This window comes from Dendrobates tinctorius, unplaced genomic scaffold, assembly GCF_039654945.1.
Source record: "Dendrobates tinctorius isolate UK_male_01 unplaced genomic scaffold, ASM3965494v1 ptg000016l, whole genome shotgun sequence".
NCBI classification, from domain to species: Eukaryota; Metazoa; Chordata; class Amphibia; order Anura; family Dendrobatidae; genus Dendrobates; species Dendrobates tinctorius.
In genome coordinates this window covers 10,980,892-11,000,198 of record NW_027361684.1, presented here as the reverse complement: position 1 = coordinate 11,000,198, position 19,307 = coordinate 10,980,892, and the positions used below count along the sequence as shown (strand labels likewise).

Sequence of the window (19,307 nt, the reverse complement as noted above, 5' to 3'; positions counted from 1 at the left end):
CACCACACGTTCTCTTTAGGGGTGTTACGTTCGTAGTCAACGTAGCATGAGGATGTTCAGCAGCTCATATTTGGACGTTATGGTGATGAACATGTCCACAGACATGGAAGGTCTCCTCAGCGCTAAACAAACTCTTCTGCAAAACCCCTGCATCGTTGTCGATCTCATGAAGCATATCTGTAGCAAACGCGCATCGTTTGGGTCTATCTGCCAGTTTCATAGCGTGCAGCAGTCGCAATTTGTACCCCGTAAAACGGAGACATTTCTTTAACACCTTATGAGCTGTAGTCTTGCTTAGGTGTAATTGTCGAGCATACGCACAGATTTTTTTGGGCTCCTTAGGTAGCTATCCCGTATAGCCTCTACAGACTCGTCACTGACTGATGACCAACAGAACGGGGTTTCTCCACCAAACTGCCGGTTTCCTTCAACTGCTTATCCCACCGAGTAATGTTATTCCTATGTGGTGGCGCGTCGTTATAAAAGTGACGATATTCACGTAGCACTTTGGTCATGGATTCTGAAAAACTGAAAACTGGGAGGGTTTTCCTTTTATTTGGAGCATATTTCACATTACTATCGTCTTTTGTTGCTTTCCTGTGACTGGTCAAAAGCGCACCATGACTTTACGGACACACTGTATATTACACAATATTTTTTTTTTTTATATACACATATTATGGAGTTTTTTTTTTCTTTCTTTACATATAGCTTGTTCTGTAATGTACATGCCTTGATTTGAGCTAGATCTCCCAAATCGCTTAGTTAACCTCTATATTTTAAGCAGGATTTTCTGACTCCTTACCCTCCCCCTTTCCTTCCCGTGTCCCTCCCCACCACTGCCTCTTGATTTTTAAACTCTTCATACAAGCCTTTTGGTTCGCAAATCCACAGCCTTATAGTGTTATCGTTGTGGTTTATTACGATTGTTTGTTTTTTTAATCTCATTCTTTCTTTTAGGCTGTGTGCCCACGTAGCGATTTTTAAGCGTTTTTGCAGCGATTTTCGGCGCGAAAACGTTTAAAAATCGTGTACAGAATGCCCCCCATACATTCCTATGGCATTCCGCACATGCTGTGCTAATGCTGCGCTTTTCTCCGCGGCGGAATCGCATCGCGGAAAAAAAATCGCAGCATGCTCATTCTTTTGTGCGGAATCGCAAAGAATTGCCGCGATTCCGCACCCATAGGAATGCATGAGAACCGCTTACTTCCCGCATGTGGCTATGCCCACCATGCGGGAAGTTAAGTGTCTCATGTGCGGTTGGTACCCACGGTGTGGAGGAGAGGAGACTGTCCTCCAGGCCCTGGGTACCATACCCCTGTAAAAAAAAGAATAAAAAATAAAAAATCGGGGTATATTTACCTTCCGGTGTCCCGCGCTGCATTCCCGGCCTCAGCGTTCCCAGTAATGCCTTGCAGCAAGGTCCTGTGATGACGTAGTCTCGCGAGATCGCTATAGCAACGCAAGACTACGTCATCACAGGTCTCGCAAGGCATTACTGGGAACGCTGTGGCCCGGGAATGCAGCGCGGGACGCCGGAAGGTAAATATACCCCGATTTTTTAATTTTTTTTAGCATCCTATCTTTTACTATTGATGCCGCATAGGCAGCCTCAATAGTAAAAACCTGGTCACACTTGTCAAACACTATGTTTGACGAGTTTGACCAACCTGTCAATCACTTTCCAAGCGATGCTTAAAATCGCTTGGAAAGTGCTTGAATAACGCACGCGAAAATCGCGGCAAAATCGCGATCATAATCGCGGTAAAATCGCGGTGAAATCGCGCAGAAAAAAACGCGCGATTTCTGGGAAGGAGTCCGGTTTTTAGTGAGCGTTTTAAAACGCTACGTGGGCACATAGCCTTACTGTTTCTGGAAAATGGAATTTTCCTTTCCAGTTATTTTATTGACATTTTCTAAAGGAAGAATATTTACAAAAAAAAAAAAAAAAGTGGAGGAAAAAAAAAAATCAGTCCACAATAAGCCTCCCATATTAACAGCTGACACATATACATATATCATGATCTTTATTGAAAAACAAAAAATGGTATTCTATCAATTTTCACACTGGCCAATGGGGCGTCTTTAGACTTCTTGTCCGTTCTGAAACAGTTTTCAGCAGGATGACAATGATTGTTCAAACCTCTGTATAAAGGTGATAACACTAGATTAACCAGCTACAACAGCCAACCTGCTCCCCCCCTCCCTTTACAATGACCAGTACACACACTCATTAGAGCCTTCCATACAAAAAAATAGGGTCAGAGTCTGTTCATTGTGGCTAATGTGCGTGTGTTTCCTGATATACGAAGCTAAGAGTCTAAAAAAAAGCCCCATTGGACAGTGTGAAAATTGTAAGATTTCTACTTTTAATTTTTAATACAGACTGTGATAGGGAATACTTTTATTTTTCAAAATACATATAAAATACAAAAACCCGATTTAAAAAATAAGTCATTTACTTATGATAGCATCCCTTTAAATTGCCAATATACATTAGGCTAAAGGTGCCCTCCAATTCATATTCTCTCTCTAATCCTACATGTATTGTGGTGGTGCTAATATACTCACCTACTGCCGTCTTCTCCGCTCTCCAGCGCTGTTCTACTCCTTCACTGAGTGATGCCACCTCTCTTCAGACACTCTGGGTCACTGTATGCTGTGTGTGAGCCAGAAGTCTCTTTTACACTGCAAGCCTATGGTGCCTCATTCTTACACTCCATAGACTTCCATGGTAAAAACCACTTCCGGGTCACACAGGGCCTAGTGTGACCCAGAGCCTGCAGTGGGGCAACGTCGCTGAGAAGAGAAGCTGAACCGCGCTGGATACCAGAGACGACTGTGTTAGGTTGGTATATTAACACGACACTACAGTACATACACATACAGTGGCTTGGAAAAGTAAAAAGTATTCGCCTCCTTGGCATTTTTTCTGTTTTGCTGCCTCACAATTTGGACTTTCACTTTTTTTTGGGGGGGGTAGGTTTTGCATCACTTCATGTAAAAAAAAACATGCCTACAACTGTGAACATCTGGTTTTCGTTTTATTGTGAAGCAACCGACAAATAGGGCAAAATAACTGAAAACTTCAGTGTGATTAACTATTCACCCCCCTAAATTCAGTACTTTGTACAGCCTCCTTTTGCGGCAATTACAGCCGCATGTCACTTTGGATAAGTCTCTATGAACTTTCCACATCTTATCACTGGGATTTTTTCCCATTCCTCAAGGCAAATCTGCTCAGCTCCCTTAATATAGACGTGGTTTCATCTGGTGAACAGCAATCTTCAAGTCTAACCACAGATTCTCAATTGGATTAAGGTCTGGGCTTTGACCTGGTCACTCCAAAACATTTACGCGTTTCTCCTTAAACCATTCAAGTGTTGCTTTAGCAGTATGCTTTGGGTCATTGTCTTGTTGGAAGGTGAACTTCCATCCAAGTCTCAAATCACTGACAGACTGAAACAGGTTTGCTCATGAATATCCCTGTATTTCGCACCATCCATCTTCACCTTGAATCAGACCATTTTCCCAATCCCTGCTGCCGAAAAACCTCCCCACAGCCCGACATATCACCACCATGTTTTACTGTGGGGATGGTGCTCTAGAGGTGATGAGATTTATTGGCTTGGTGCCAGACATAGTGTTTACCTTGGTGTTCAAAAAGTTCAATTTTGGTCTCATCTGACCACTGCACATTCTTCCATACAACTGTGGAGTCTCCCACGCATTTTGGGAAACTCAAATGAGCAAAAAACCTCTAGTGATGGTCTGGGTGTATGGGCAGAGTGTTTAAAAATGTGATTTAAAAAAAAAAAAAAAAATTGGACCCAGATGCTTTTTTTTTTTTTTTTTTTTTGTTACCCCAAACAAAAAAAAATTGTGCATATTACACTTTTAGATCCAGCTTAAAAAAAAAAAAAAAATCTAATGCGTAAGGACTGAAATCAAGCAAAAGACATTTTAGGACTTTCCTGTCCCCAATCAAACGAATGGATCCTGTACTGGATCATTTTAATTCCAGTTTGTAATCCCAAAACTGTAATAAGCACTGGATATATGAACACAGTCATATTAATCTATTCCCATTTTATTTCACCCTACTTAAGGACCCAGTTTACCCTATCCAGGGGATTTAATCCTACACATAGGAGATTAAGGACACACGTCAGAAATGGGTCTGCAATGTCGAATTCTTGGGTGGCAATAGATTGGCAATAGAAGCTGGATTTTAATGACCCCCTTGCTGGATTTTTTTTTTGCACATTTTTTCCAGCTTGACCCTTTGCTGTACCAAATGGCTTAATCTGTACATCGGGAATTCCTCTGTTCTGCAGTGAGCTGACTGTTTTCTATACAGTTGATGGCAGTTATTGGTATATGGTAAATTGTTCCCAGCTCCAGTATTCACAATACAAAATCTCACATATTACTCTGTATATACAGATATTTATCAATCTACACAGAAACAATATATTAGATGGATTAATGCATTTTAGTCTCTTGTGTGTCATTATAAAAAATGAAGCAAAGTCAGAGGCAATGCCGTCCATGGTGGCAGCGTTAGCAATGTAAGGCTAGATTTACACGCACAGATTCTGGCTCCAGTAAGATGGATATCCTGCTAATTTATGGGTCTGGAACAGACTGTACGAGAGAAAAATCTGAGCGCTGTGTACATGATATTACTGCTGCTACTGCGCCTTAATCCAATGCCATTATTACAGAATCTAAGTTTTGGGCAGTAATATAGAGTTGTAAAGGGTCTTACCATACCCCCATACAAATCAGACAACACATAAAGAAATTACTAAGGTAGAAGCATTGCTCCTAGCTGGGAACAGATCTGCAGGACGGCACCGTATAGAGAACCATATGGCAGCACACACAGCATGCAAATCTGAGACTGGCATGGTGGCATTTCTATAAGTCATGGAAAGTCATAATAATTATTGACCTTTTCCTGAAATTAGTTGTCTTTTGCCCCCCCCCAAAAAAAAAATAAAAATACAGTAATTGGTACATGAAAATCCAGCCTTACTAAGCTTCAAAATATTTCAGTTTCTGCCTCATGTAGAAATGATTGTGAGTGTCAGACAGTGATAATGGCAGACATGTTTAGTGATGCCCAATTCATTCCGACGTCTGATAAGAGGAAAATAAGAATAAGTGTGAAATAAGGCACAGCCCGCACAAGTCATACGTGAGCGCGTTGCACAGTACCTCTGCGGCACACCCCTGGGACGAGTTCTACATCCAATGCAGCACAAGGGAGAACAGGAGAGAGGCGACAGGTTAGACAGCAAGTTATTAAGACATGAAGATAGATACAAGTCATTGATATACACAGACAGAACGGGACAGCAAGGAACAGTGAATGGAAGAATGTCTCCTTATAAGCGATTATCATGGTTTATATATGTAGATCGGTAATGTGATGTGTCCTGACATTACGCTCTGTCACAGGGAATGAAATCCGGGGGATAGCAGCGGAGATCAGGGCGCTGCTGCCCATCACCAGTCAATGCCCACATCCAGCTGCCACAGGAGCCAACAACCGATCATTGAAGACACAGAATATTTGGGTTTACAGACTCCAGCGCCCGGCTCCAGACCACATTTCTGTCTGACGCTTGGCTTTTATGCCGCTCCTGCCCAGACTTTGATATTTCATCTGGTATCTTGAGCTTTTTCTGGTCCTGACTCCGTGCCGGCCACAGACTACACTCCTTTTATTCTATGGTTTTATAGGACATACATTACAACAGACCAAAAATATAAACAGTCCAATCAAGTAAAAAACAGATACCAACAATTGAGTGAAAATATGGAGAACCTGAAATGTAGTGCGTCTGTAATGGTGGAGAGCCCAGAGGTAGAGGAGGCATATCAGATTGGCAATATTTAGATCATATTTTGGGGCCACTGTCGCTCAGTACCCCGATTAGAGGCTAATTCGCTTACAATTGTTATCTAGACACCAGGTTTCATTTCGTGGTCTGATGGCGTTCAGCTAGTATTTCTATTCTGGCGCCTGTTGGTGTTACACTGCCCACAGAAGGCCAGGATATGGCACAGGAGGGCAGCCGACAATGAGCGGGGGCCACTTCTTGTATGCCGTAGGGTGCCAACCCCGGCAGGTGGGTAAAGACTGATAAAAGGCACAATAGGGTTAGGACTGGAACTTAGATTTATAGTGTCGGAGCAGTTAGGGATTGAGGCTGTCCGTCAATGTGCCAGTGAGTGATCACAACGCGCTCTGTAGTGAGCAGTGTATGCGAGCGCTCCCTGCCCCGATGATTGGAAGCGAGCAGCTGCAGGCACAATAAAACTCTAGCTGTTGCATTAGTAAGCCAGAGAAACAGGAATTTAACACCACTGACCTGCAGAATACTAAATGTGCAGGTAAATAGTGTTTCTAGAGGCGACAGAAAGGTTTCAAAATGATACTCCCCCAAATCGGGTACGTTACTCTCTGAAAGCTGTGACCCCACACATTTATTTAAATAACCTGTTGCTCCCTGACTAAAAAAAATAATAATAATCATAAATTTATATACAAATTAGCTGACGAGCCCGGCGCTGCCCAGGCATAGTAACAAAGACACCAGAAACGCATTGAGAACGCAAGCATCTATATCTTCTATGCTGGCATTTTAACCTCTACCCTGTATCAATTAAAGTGAATAAAAGAAATTTGTTTTCACTACATGGTGGAGCTGGACAACCTTTATCCATGCCAGAACCTGAGCGCTGAGTGGAACGGTCCTAACTTCCATACCAGGGATCCCTTTAAGAGAGGCCTGGGGTCAGTACCAAAGCGCAGAGTGGATTTGTCCTGACTTCCATACCGGGGATCCCTTTAAGAGCCTGGGATCAGAACCAGAGCGCTGAGTGGATTTGCCCTGACTTCCATACAGGAGATCCCTTTAAGAGAGCATGGGGTGAGAATCAGAGCGCATGTGGATTTGCCCTGACTTCCATACCGGGGATCCCTTTAAGAGACCCTGGGGTCAGAACCACAGAGCTGAGTGGAACGGATTTAACTTCCATACCGGGGATCCCTTTAAGAGAGGCCTGGGGTCAGAACCAAAGTGCTCTGTGTTCCTTTCTGTGGGGCAGACAATGGCTGGGAGCTTATGTTCCCAGGGATTCCAGATTTCTCCCACCCAGTCAGCGTCTGCTGAGGTGTTGTCAAGTGGGAAAACTTGCTCATAGCAACCAATCACAGCTCAGCTTCTTTTAACCAGCTCTGCTGAAATGAGAGATGCTTAGTGATTGGCTGCAAGGAAAACTGTTGCTCATAGCAACCAATCACAGCTCAGCTTCTTTTGAACAGCTCTGGCGAAATGGAAGATGCTTTGTGATTGGTTGGTGATACATTCACTTGAGTACTCTGGGAGTGTCAAAGTCCTTCCAAGCCTCTGCCTCCCTGGCTCTATTCCCCACCTTGTAAATTCGAAGTGTTATTAATGTGCACATGTATGTAGATCTGCTGATAGCCATTTTCTTCTATACACAGTCTCACCCTCTCCTTTCAGGCCCAGGATATGCATGTTGTGATAATTTTGCTACCTGGGAAAAAAGTATACAGAAAAAAGAAGGCTGATAATAAACCAGCTGCCCCATCTTGATTTCTCACCAGAGATAACAGAGGATCTCCTCTGATCACCAGAGCCCTCAGGCAGCAGAGAGGCGGACATTGGTCATCTCCCCACACGTTCACTACTGACCGCCCCATTTCAGCTGAGGCGTAAAAAGCTGAAGAGCATCACACTCCTGCGTCCATCTGACCACCGGCCCCCCCATCACAGGAGGAGAGAACCCATCGGGCCTGCAGAATCCCAGCCCAGCTCTTCTTTGTGATCTGGATCACTTAATTCCGCTCACCAAAAAGGATGGTTAATTTTTGATCCTAAACAGATTCCTAATTAAATATGTGTTCACCATAGGTGAACCCACATATAAAGTTAAAATTAACGCAGCCAAAAGCGTGGATTGGTTCGAGTGGGCGGGTTTTAGATGTGGAAAACTGTCATTTTACCCCAAATGACAACCACTTAGATTACTTAGTGTCGCTCAATGGGGTTTCGGCTCCTATCGTTCCCAAAAGGGAGCCAACCCAGTTCTGGATCACTCGGGAACGGCCTATCCCTAAACTGCAGACCTTCCCTGGAGACACAATCATCCCCTTATTCACCTGCTCCCCGGACCCTTGTATTCCTCTCCTAAACCCCAATATTCCCACTGCATTCACTCTTTCCTCCTACAACTCCCTGAATTAACCCATCAATCCTCTGCTTATTATCCCTTCCTCAACCTCCCCACAATATTTACCCATCGCCTGGTATGATAACCCCGGCATCCTTAGCTCCCTTCCTGAGATAGCCTCACTAAGTGGTGCAACAAGGGACGCGTTTGTGTGTACTGGGACGTGACTGGGTAAAAGGCATCTTACTGGGATGGTGACTATTACCCTTGTGCCTCATATACAGTGGTGGCCAAAAGTATTGGCACCCCTGCAATTCTGTCAGACAATACTCATTTTCTTCCTGAAAATGATTACAATCACAAATTCTTTGGTATTATTATCTTCATTTAATTTGTCTTCAATGAAAAAACACAAAAAGAATTGTCCTAAAGCCAAATTGGATATAATTCCACACCAAACATAAAAAAGAGGGTGGACAAAAGTATTGGCACTGTTTGAAAAATCATGTGATGATTCTCCAATTTGTGTAATTAACAGCACCTGTAACTTACCTGTGGCACCTAACAGGTGTTGGCAATAACTAAATCACACTTGCAGCCAGTTGACATGGATTAAAGTTGACTCAACCTCTGTCCTGTGTCCTTGTGTGTACCACATTGAGCATGGAGAAAAGAAAGAAGACCAAAGAACTGTCTGAGAACTTGAGAAACCAAATTGTGAGGAAGCATGAGCAATCTCAAGGCTACAAGTCCATCTCCAAAGACCTGAATGTTCCTGTGTCTACCGTGCGCAGTGTCATCAAGAAGTTTAAAGCCCATGGCACTGTGGCTAACCTCCCTAGATGTGGACGGAAAAGATGGATTTTTGGTTCTTACCGTAAAATCTCTTTCTTGGAGCCTTCATTGGGGGACACAAAATACCATGGGGTGTATGCTGCTGCTGCTAGGAGGCTGACACTATGCAAAAACAATGAAATTAGCTCCTCCCCGGCAGTATACACCCACCGACAGGCACCAAGCACCTCAGTTGGTGAAAAAGCAGTAGGAGAAGCAACGAGAAAAAACTCGAACCATATGTACCAACCCAACAGGGGACTCTAAGACCCAACACGGTACAACTGAAAAAGGGAGGGTGCTGTGTCCCCCAATGAAGGCTCCAAGAAAGAGATTTTACGGTAAGAACCAAAAATCCATCTTTCTTTATCGCCTTATTGGGGGACACAGAATACCATGGGACGTCCCAAAGCAGTCCCAAGGGTGGGAACAGCAAAAAGGAACGAAAGAAACCGAAAGGCTCAGGTCGGCCGGTGAGCCACCGCCGCCTGCAGAACCTTCCTACCAACCACAGCATCAGACGAGGCCTGGGTATGAACCCTGTAGAACCTCGTGAAGGTGTGCAAAGATGACCAGGTTGCAGCCTTGCAAATTTGCATGGCCGAAGCCTGGTGACGAGCAGCCCACGAAGCTGCCACAGCCCGGGTGGAATGAGCTCTTACTCCCGGAGGGGGCCGCTTTTCCTGAAGACGATACGCTTCCAGAATGGTAGAACGAATCCAGCGAGCGATCGTGGATTTGGAAGCCGGAAGGCCCTTCTGGCAACCTTCAGAGATGATTAGCAAGGAATCGGACAGACGGAAGGAAGAGGTCCTGGCAAGATAGACACGCAGGGCTCTAACTACGTCCAGTTTGTGGAGAGACTTCTCAAGAGGATGAGATGGAGCCGGACAAAAAGAAGGAAGGACGATATCCTCATTGATATGGAAAGCGGAAACCACCTTTGGAAGAAAAGAAGGAACGGGCCTGAGGACGGCTTTGTCCTGATGGAGAATGAGGTAAGGGGAACGACATGACAAGGCCGCCAATTCAGAAACTCTTCTGATGGAGGAAATGGCGATCAAAAAGGTGACTTTCCAAGAGAGAAGGGACAAAGGAATGTCCTGGAGAGGCTCGAACGGCGCCTTCTGGAGCGCGTTAAGAACGAGGTTGAGATCCCACGGGTCTATTGGCGAATGATGAGGGGGAGCCACGTGGGAAACCCCTTGTAGAAAGGTCTTGACCTGTGGTAGAGAAGCTAGCTCTCTTTGGAAGAGGATAGAGAGAGCGGAAACCTGGCCCTTGAGCGTACTGAGGGACAGACCCGCGTCTAACCCAGCTTGAAGAAACCCTAGGATAGACGGGATAGAAAACGACATTGGGAAGACTTTTCTATCATCGCACCAACGGAAAAAAGCCTTCCAGTACCTATGGTAAATGCGGGAAGAGGCTGGTTTCCTGGCTCTGATCATAGTTTGAATAACCTGACTGGACAGACCTGATTCCTTTAGAATTGCGGTCTCAATGGCCATGCCGTCAAACTCAGAGACTGAGAATTCTCGTGGTAAAGGGGGCCTTGCGAGAGAAGGTCTGGACGGTCCGGAAGCCTCCAGGGAACGTCCGCGAGCATGTTGACCAGCTCCGCGTACCAAGGCCGTCTTGGCCAATCTGGAGCAACTAGAATCACTGGTACGCCTTCCGATTTTATCTTTTTTACCACCCGAGGGATCAATGCCAGAGGCGGGAACAAATACGGAAGTTGAAACTGGGACCACGGAGTCACCAGTGCGTCGCATGCGACGGCTAGAGGGTCCCTGGACCTGGCTACGAACTGCGGTACCTTGTGGTTCATCCGAGATGCCATGAGATCGACATCCGGGGTGCCCCAACGGTCGCATATCTGAGAGAAAACCGCGGGGTGCAGGGACCATTCGCCGGACGCTAGGCCCTGGCGACTCAGAAAGTCGGTTGCCCAATTTTCCACCCCTGGAATATGGACGGCAGAGATTGTCGGAACGTAACGTTCTGCCCAGCGGAATATCTTGGCCACTTCTGACATTACCTGTTTGCTGCGCGTACCCCCCTGATGGTTTATGTACGCCACGGCCGTGGCGTTGTCCGACTGAATGCGGACCGGCTTGCCGGAAAGGAGGGGCTGCCAGTGAAGAAGGGCCAGGAAAATCGCCCTGATCTCCAAAAGATTGATTGGAAGGAGAGACTCCTGTGGCTTCCAGCGTCCTTGGGCCGCTTTCTGATGGAACACGGCTCCCCATCCTAGAAGGCTCGCATCGGTGGTGATGATTTGCCACTGAGGAGGAAGGAAGGACCTCCCTTGGAGAACTGACGCTGGCCGTAGCCACCAAGTGAGAGACTGCCTCACTCTGAGAGGAAGCCGAATAGGACGGTCCAAGGACATCGTGGTCTTGTCCCAGGCTGAAAGCAGAGACAGCTGGAGAGGGCGAAGGTGGTACTACGCAAAGGGCACTGCCTCCATGGAGGCCACCATCTTCCCCAGGACCTTCATGCCGAACCGAATGGGAATGGGAGCAGGCCTCTTGAGAGATTTGATGCACTTGGACAGAGTTGTAAATTTTTCCTTTGGAAGAAAAACACGGGCTAGCTCCGTGTCGAATTCCATACCCAGAAAGGTCAGACGCTGGGTGGGGACCAGAATGGACTTCTCCTTGTTGACTAGCCAACCTAGGCGGCTGAGAGTGTCCAGGGTTATCTGAAGGCTCCGGAGACAGTCCTGGCGAGACGAACCCTTGATCAAAAGATCGTCCAGATAAGGGATGATGAGGATCCCTCTGGAGCGAAGGATGGCCATCACAGTCGCCATCACCTTCGTGAAAACCCGGGGCGCTGAAGCCAGGCCGAAAGGAAGAGCTGTGAACTGAAAGTGGTCTCCCTGAAACGCAAATCAAAGATACTTCTGATGTTGCACACATATTGGAATGTGGAGATAGGCATCCCGAATGTCCACCGAGCAGAGAAATTCCCCGGGCTCCATGGAAGCAATCACCGACCGAAGAGACTCCATCCTGAAATGGAGAATCTTCACGTGGCGATTGAGCAATTTGAGGTCCAGAATAGGACGAAGAGAGCCGTCTTTCTTCGGGACTACAAAGAGATTGGAGTAGAACCCGGAAAACCGTTCGTCTGAGGGAACGGGAACAATGACTCCGGCGGAAAGAAGGGAGGAAATGGCCTGCAGAAAACCCGGAATCTGGGCCCGCTGTCGCGGAGGCCGAGACCGGAAAAACCGTCTGTTCGGGAGTGAAGCAAATTCGATTTTGTAACCGGATGCGACGAGTTCTCTGACCCAAGCGTCGTCTACAACGGACAGCCAAGCATCCGCGAAAAAGGAAAGTCTGCCGCCCACCCTGGAAGAAATTCCAGGTGGGGGTGACCCGTCACTTAGACGAAAATCTGCCGGAATTGGCTCCTGCAGATCTGGAATATTGTCCTCTAGATCTCCAGCGAGGAGCGGGTTTGTAGGAAGGTTTCCTCTGATCCCGCTCCCTGGTGGCAGGCGGCCGATCTTGTTGAGTGGCCCTCTCCGTGGCAGAGAAGGGACGAAAAGGCCTGAATGGTCGAAACCCCCTTCTGTTGAAGGGACGTTTTGGTCGAGACTGGGGAAGCGAAGTACTTTTGCCTCCAGTGGCATCGGAAATTATCTGATCCAGCTTTGCTCCAAAGAGCCTAGAGCCATGGAATGGCAGATTGGTAAGCGACTTTTTCGAAGTAGTGTCCGCATTCCATGACTTTAGCCAAAGGATTCGGCGTACAGCTACTATGTTGCTGTTAGCCCTTGCCGCGCAGCCGGCCGCGTCCAAGGAGGCGGCCAAAAGGTATTTTCCCGCCTGGTTAATCTGATCTGCAAGATCTGCCAATTCGTCTTGAGGAGCTGACGCTAAGATGCCTCTGCGAAGGATTTTTGCCCAAGCGGAAATGACCTTCGCCACCCAGGCGGATGCGAAAATAGGGCAGAGAGAGGCGCCAGATGCCTCAAAGATAGACTTAGCCAGAGATTCAATCTGCCTGTCAGTAGGATCTGTGAGCGACGCCCCGTCTGGAAGAGAGAGCACCGTTTTAGAGGCTATCCGGGATACTGGAGGATCTACCTCTGGAGCCTTGGACCACTTTGAGAGCAGTTCTGCGTCAAAGGGGTACAGAACGTCCAAATACTTGCGGCCTGAGAAACGTTGTTCAGGGCGCTCCCAGTGTTTGGCTAAGGTAGTATTGAAATCGTTGTGATTGGGAAAGGTTCGGGACGGAGGTCTGGCTCGTCTAAGGACAACCGAGCTTTCCTGAGCTGGAGCCTCATCCTGTTTAAGTTTTAGTGTTTGGAAGATAGCTGCAAGCAGACTATCGACCATGTCCCGCGTTTTAGAAACGCTGTTCCCCTCAGAGCTAGCTTCCGAATGAGAATCATCGCCTGACTGAAGGCTGTCATCTGAGGAAGGAGAAGGAGGCCTGGGAGCAGAAGGGCCCTGCGAGCTCGAGGACGAAGTGGACCGAGCCCGCTTCCTAGAAGACCTTCCCCGTCTGTCTCTCTGAAGGTCGCGGTCAGGTGCGGACGACTCACCCCGAGAGGTGGTCGGGGCAGAGGTGGCTGAGGATAGCTGAGGTAATCGTTCTAAAACCTGGACCAGCGACTGTGATACTTTTGTCAATTCAGACACAGACTGACATTGTAACGGCCCACTCCGGGGGGAGAGAGGAGGGAAGAGCGCCCTCCGCCCGGGACTCTGTGCGCTCCTGAGATGCTGACATATTGGAAGGACTGCAGGGGGGGCAGAATGGAGACGACTGACCTGATGCCCACTTCTTTTTACAGCGCGCACAGGCGTAATAGATAGCGGTGGGCCTGAAGCAGAGATCCCCTGAAGGGTTGGGCATAGGTAGACTGCACTGAATGGCCGCAGGATTTAAGGAATAACTGCCGAGGAGAGCTAATCTTTGCCTCAGAGCAGAGCCTACCGAGATTCTGTGAGCAGCAGAAAACGCTGAAGTGTCCTCCAAACAGCGCAGGAAGGAGTGAGACAACCAGGAAATCCTTGTGCTGGAGGCTGGGGGCGGAGCTTAGCGGCCGCTCCATGACTGGTTAACAGCGAAGGAGAGGGCATGGCCGAAGGAGGAGGCTGGCATATGAAACGAAAAGGAGCCCTGTGATGGGCTAGTAAAGGCGCGCTGAAAAGAGCGCGCTCAGGAAGGGAGGAGGGAGCACAGCGATGAGGAGACTGTGAGGGAAAGTAAAAGTGAAAGTGAAGACGCCGCAGCTCCATGCCAGCGCCGACATAACGGAGCTGATCTGATAGTGGCCCTGGGAAGTCTGCCTCCCCTGCTTGTGACGCTGTTGGAGGAATCCCCAGTGTCTCCCTGGGAGTGAGAAACGAGCGGCTTGAGTGTGCGGCAGGCAGAGAGGGCGGGAAATTCAAAAGTTGTGGACCTGAAATCACAAAGGTACAACTACTGCTATTCACGGAGCTTATGCGGGGCCGGAGGGAACGTACAGGCACTTACCTGACGTCCCTGAAGAGGATGACCACAGGGGCCCACGGGGAAACGGCAGGCCGCTGGGGGGAAGGGAGTCCTCTGTACCCGCATCCTGCAGAAGACGGCTTGAAATACCTGCGATCGCCGTCTTCCTCTCAGCCCTGTCCCGAGAGAGGGGTGAGGAGGGGGATTCGGCAAGGACTAGCCACCTGTCCACAACCCTTATCACCGGAAGGCGAAAGGGAAAAGTCCTGCCTGCGGTACTGAGAGTTGCGATGTGGATGACACCACACTGCTCGCTCAGCCGCATGATATGGGAAATCAGGGTGACAACTACACCCTGTTTCCCGATGGAAAATAACCTAAAAGACAAAAGAGGGAAAAATTAAAAAGTTCAGACTAAACCTGAAAAGAAAAATGCGGATCTGGGGAGATCCCGGTCCGCCTCCTACAGACACTAAGCACAAACTGAGGTGCTTGGTGCCTGTCGGTGGGTGTATACTGCCGGGGAGGAGCTAATTTCATTGTTTTTGCATAGTGTCAGCCTCCTAGCAGCAGCAGCATACACCCCATGGTATTCTGTGTCCCCCAATAAGGCGATAAAGAAAGAAAAATTGACAAGAGATTTCAACGCAAGATTGTGCGGATGTTGGATAAAGAACCTCGACTAACATCCAAACAAGTTCAAGCTGTCCTGCGGTCCGAGGGTACAACAGTGTCAACCTGTACTATCCGTCAGCATCTGAATGAAAAGGGACTGTATGGTAGGAGACCCAGGAAGATCCCACTTCTTACCCCGAGACATAAAAAAGCCAGGCTGGAGTTTGCCAAAACTTACCTGAGAAAGCCTAAAACGTTTTGGAAGAATGTTCTCTGGTCAGATGAGACAAAAGTAGAGCTTTTTTGGGCAAAGGCATCAACATAGAGTTTACAGGAGAAAAAAGAGACATTCAAAGAAAAAAACACGGTCCCTACAGTCAAACATGGCGGAGGTTCCCTGATGTTTTGGGGTTGCTTTGCTGCCTCTGGCACTGGACTGCTTGACCGTGTGCGTGGCATTATGAAGTCTGAAGACTACCAACAAATTTTGCAGCATAATGTAGGGCCCAGTGTGAGAAAGCTGGGTCTCCCTCAGAGGTCATGGGTCTTCCAGCAGGACAATGACCCAAAACACACTTCAAAAAGCACTAGAAAATGGTTTGAGAGAAAGCACTGGAGACTTCTAAGGTGGCCAGCAATGAGTCCAGACCTGAATCCCATAGAACACCTGTGGAGAGATCTCAAAATGGCAGTTTGGAGAAGGCACCCTTCAAATATCAGGGACCTGGAGCAGTTTGCCAAGGAAGAATGGTCTAAAATTCCAGCAGAGCATTGTAAGAAACTCATTGGTTACCGGAAGCTGTTGTTGGAAGTTATTTTGGCTAAAGCTTGTGCAACCAAGTATTAGGCTGAGGGTGCCAATACTTTTGTCTGGCCCATTTTTGGAGTTTTGTGTGAAATGTTCAATGATTTGATTTTTGCGTCATTCTCTTTTGTGTTTTTCAATTGCAAGCAAATTAAATGAAGATAATACCAAAGAATTTGTGATTGCAATCATTTTCAGGAAGAAAATGAGTATTATCTGACAGAATTGCAGGGGTGCCAATACTTTTGCCCACCACTGTAGGTGCACAGATCTCATACAAATCTTAAGTATCCGCCATCAAATGTCATGAATCGCCATGAACAGTATATAGCATACGGGAACAAAGACGTTAATAGATAGGAAAGAGTGGGGTCACTGGGGTCTCATAGTGACCCTTTTTCACCCACCTTCCTCTGCCGATCACTAACTAACCGATCACTGACTTGACTCTTCCGTTCAAAGTATGAGGATTACATTTTCTTTGCTTTGCTCAAACTAAGCATTTTTACCCCTACCAGTGGTTGCCAATATTAGCAGGGAAGACTTAGCCCAATATCTGATCGACACACAATACAGACCAATTTATTGCACGGATATGTAAGACGTATAAGGAGTATGTATGAATGTTCATAATCTTAATTTTAATATTTACATAAAATTAAAAACAGATTTTTAAATGTTTGCCCCTCTGTTACTTCATATCAATGGCTGTAAATTCCACTTTGACCACATGAGGGCGATCTAGTGCAGTATTAATTTGCCAGTGACCAGCAGTTTTACGGAAGACTGCAGGTTGCGTCTGCATGTGACGTACGGAGAAGCCAGCGGCGGAGGAGTCAATGAGCGATAAGATCTGATGTACCTGGATGTAAGCCAAGGATGCCGGTAGGAGTGCTGCAGCCTGCTTCTATAAAGTAATAGCCAGAGGAGGCAAGTTTCTGCAGGTCTCTGGAGGTTACCAAACTTATACTAAGCAAATAATTACACTACAAGGCTACATAAAAGAGGTCAATATAGCAAATCGTATAGGGGGGAGAAGCAGTTTATGGATAGGATACACCTGTACGTGTGCAGCCACACCAGGTGACCCTGCTTCCCCAGAGCAGGTACCGGCCCCGCACTACTATAAGGTTATACATCTTTAACGGGATCTGCGGTAATAGCGGAAAAGTGTTTTGACTTTTAATCTGTCACTAAAATCTTTGCTGCAATTTCTTTTAATTCCTTAGTGACCAGGCCTGAAAGACATTTGTGTTTTTATTTTTTCATTTTCCCTTCCCAGTGGTGCAGGGCTACAATTTTGTTTCTGGTGTCCTTTGACAGCTCTTTGGTCTTCACCATAGTGGAGTTTGGAGTCAGACTGTTTGAGGGTGTGCACAGGTGTCTTTTTATACTGATAACAAGTTTAAACAGGTGCCATTACTACAGGTAATGAGTGGAGGAAAGAGGAGACTCTTAAAAGAAGTTGTTACAGGTCTGTGAGAGCCAGAAATCTTGATTGCTTGTTTCTGACCAAATACTTATTTTCCACCATAATATGCAAATAAAATGAAAAAAAAACAGACAATGTGATTTTCTGGATTTTTTTTTTCTCAGTTTGTCTCCCATAGTTGAGGTCTACCTATGATGTAAATTACAGCCACCTCTCATCTTTCTAAGTGGTGGAACTTGCACTATTGCTGACTGACTAAATACTTTTTTGCCCCACTGTGTGTGTGTGTGTGTGTGTGTGTGTGTGTGTGTGTGTGTGTGTGTGTGTGTGTGTGTGTGTGTGTGTGTGTGTGTATATATATATATATATATAGCAATTGTTTGCTTAGATTTTCTTCTGTTCATGTCACACACCAAATAACCTGTTAAATTAATTCTTTACTGGATTAAGCTTTTTGCAGATGTTTTTTCATAATTATATTTATTACATATCTTGTCCCCTAAGAGATCATAAAAGATTTTCTGGGGAACATTATTTTTTACCACTGTAACTGGAGCATTCACAGGAGCCCAAGTTACAGGGAAAAACAGCCCCCAGCTGTGCCAGACGTCACTGGCAGAGCTGATCTGGTTGTGTGAGGCACCTTGGAGTCAAACCTGTTCCTGACAGATGGCAGCAGCAGGAATTTTACAAGTTAATCATATATTTTTCTACCCCATCTGAGAGCAGCATGTTGTAGGGGCAGAAACCTGGATTCCAGCAATGTGTCACTTAGGGCTCATACTCACATGCGAGAAACTCGGACGAGTCTTGCATGTCAATACCCGGCACTGCCGCCGGCACTCGGATCGGAGCGTTCAGCTGCACATAAATACATGCAGCTGACTGCTCTGATCCGAGTGCCGGTGGCAGTGCCAGGCATTGACGTGCGAGACTCGTCCGAGTTTCTCGCATACGAGTATGAGCCCTTACTATGAATCACTGTTTTCTCTGCTGCAAATCTAGCAGAGTTCTCTAAACGCTGAGCTTTGCTTAACCTCACCCACACAACTGATATGCAAATTTTTATGTATAGGCAGAAAGCTGCCAAGCAGTGGTAGGGTTCGGGTTATACAGAGCTCATGAATATGGAGGACTACCTGGCAGCAGGTTTACTAGTCCTCTAGTGATAATCTGCTAATGATAAAACTATGATTTTATCACAATTCCAGCAAGCAGCCCAATAAATGACACATTGCTGGAATCAGGGTCTCTTCCCCTACATTATGCAGTTTTCAGATTTGGAGTAAAAAAAAAAAAAAAAAACAGGTGACAGATTCCCTTTAACGCCATGCCATAAGTTCAGAATGGCATGGGTGTTAAAGACCTGAATAAAGCGCCATAAATTTAAAGCCCCTAATTTTTGGAGATGCTCCCCAAAGTGAAAAACTGAATGGCCCAATGTATTAAATAACCCCAGTGTGTAGATATTATTAATTACCAAAATATTGCCCAATCTTACACTTTAGACGTATGACCGTATCTAAGTATGGGTGATAACCTGCATCTTTTTGGAGCCTGAAAGTTGACTCTTGATATACGCTGGTCCAAAGCTTGCCGCTCCATGCTTTAAATCGCCACTCTGCCTGTTCAGATTAAGAGCACGTTCACACATTGCAGAAAGTTTCTGCAAAATCGGCAACAAATCTGCAGACAGAGCAAACGTGCGCTACTAACAGATTTCGCCTTCCTCCATTACTAAGCATTGAATATTGAGAAATCCACAATTAAAATTAGCACAAGAATGAGCGTCCTTCAGATTTGAGATCTGACCCATGCTTTCATAATCAGGCAGATTTATTTTTGGCAAAATGTAATTGGGACTTTTGGAAAACCCATTTCCCCGCATGTAAATTGCTGTGAATATGCAGTATGGAATCTGCACTCCAAATCCATAACATGTGA

The 19,307-nt window shown here is 46.4% G+C and overlaps 1 protein-coding gene across 4 annotated transcripts in view; it reads right to left on the bottom strand.

The window, feature by feature from the left end:
• The window catches only part of GIT1 (GIT ArfGAP 1), a 175,689-nt gene that overhangs the window by 51,237 nt on the left and 105,145 nt on the right, over positions 1–19,307 (bottom strand). For 3 of the 4 annotated variants that reach the window (XM_073565464.1, XM_073565463.1, XM_073565459.1), the window contains exon 9: positions 5,227–5,253. The exons of the other annotated variant lie outside the window; for it this stretch is intronic. In XM_073565464.1, the coding sequence (XP_073421565.1) occupies positions 5,227–5,253 (27 nt within the window). The remainder of the gene's footprint in view (positions 1–5,226; positions 5,254–19,307) is intronic. 4 annotated transcript variants of the gene reach the window in all.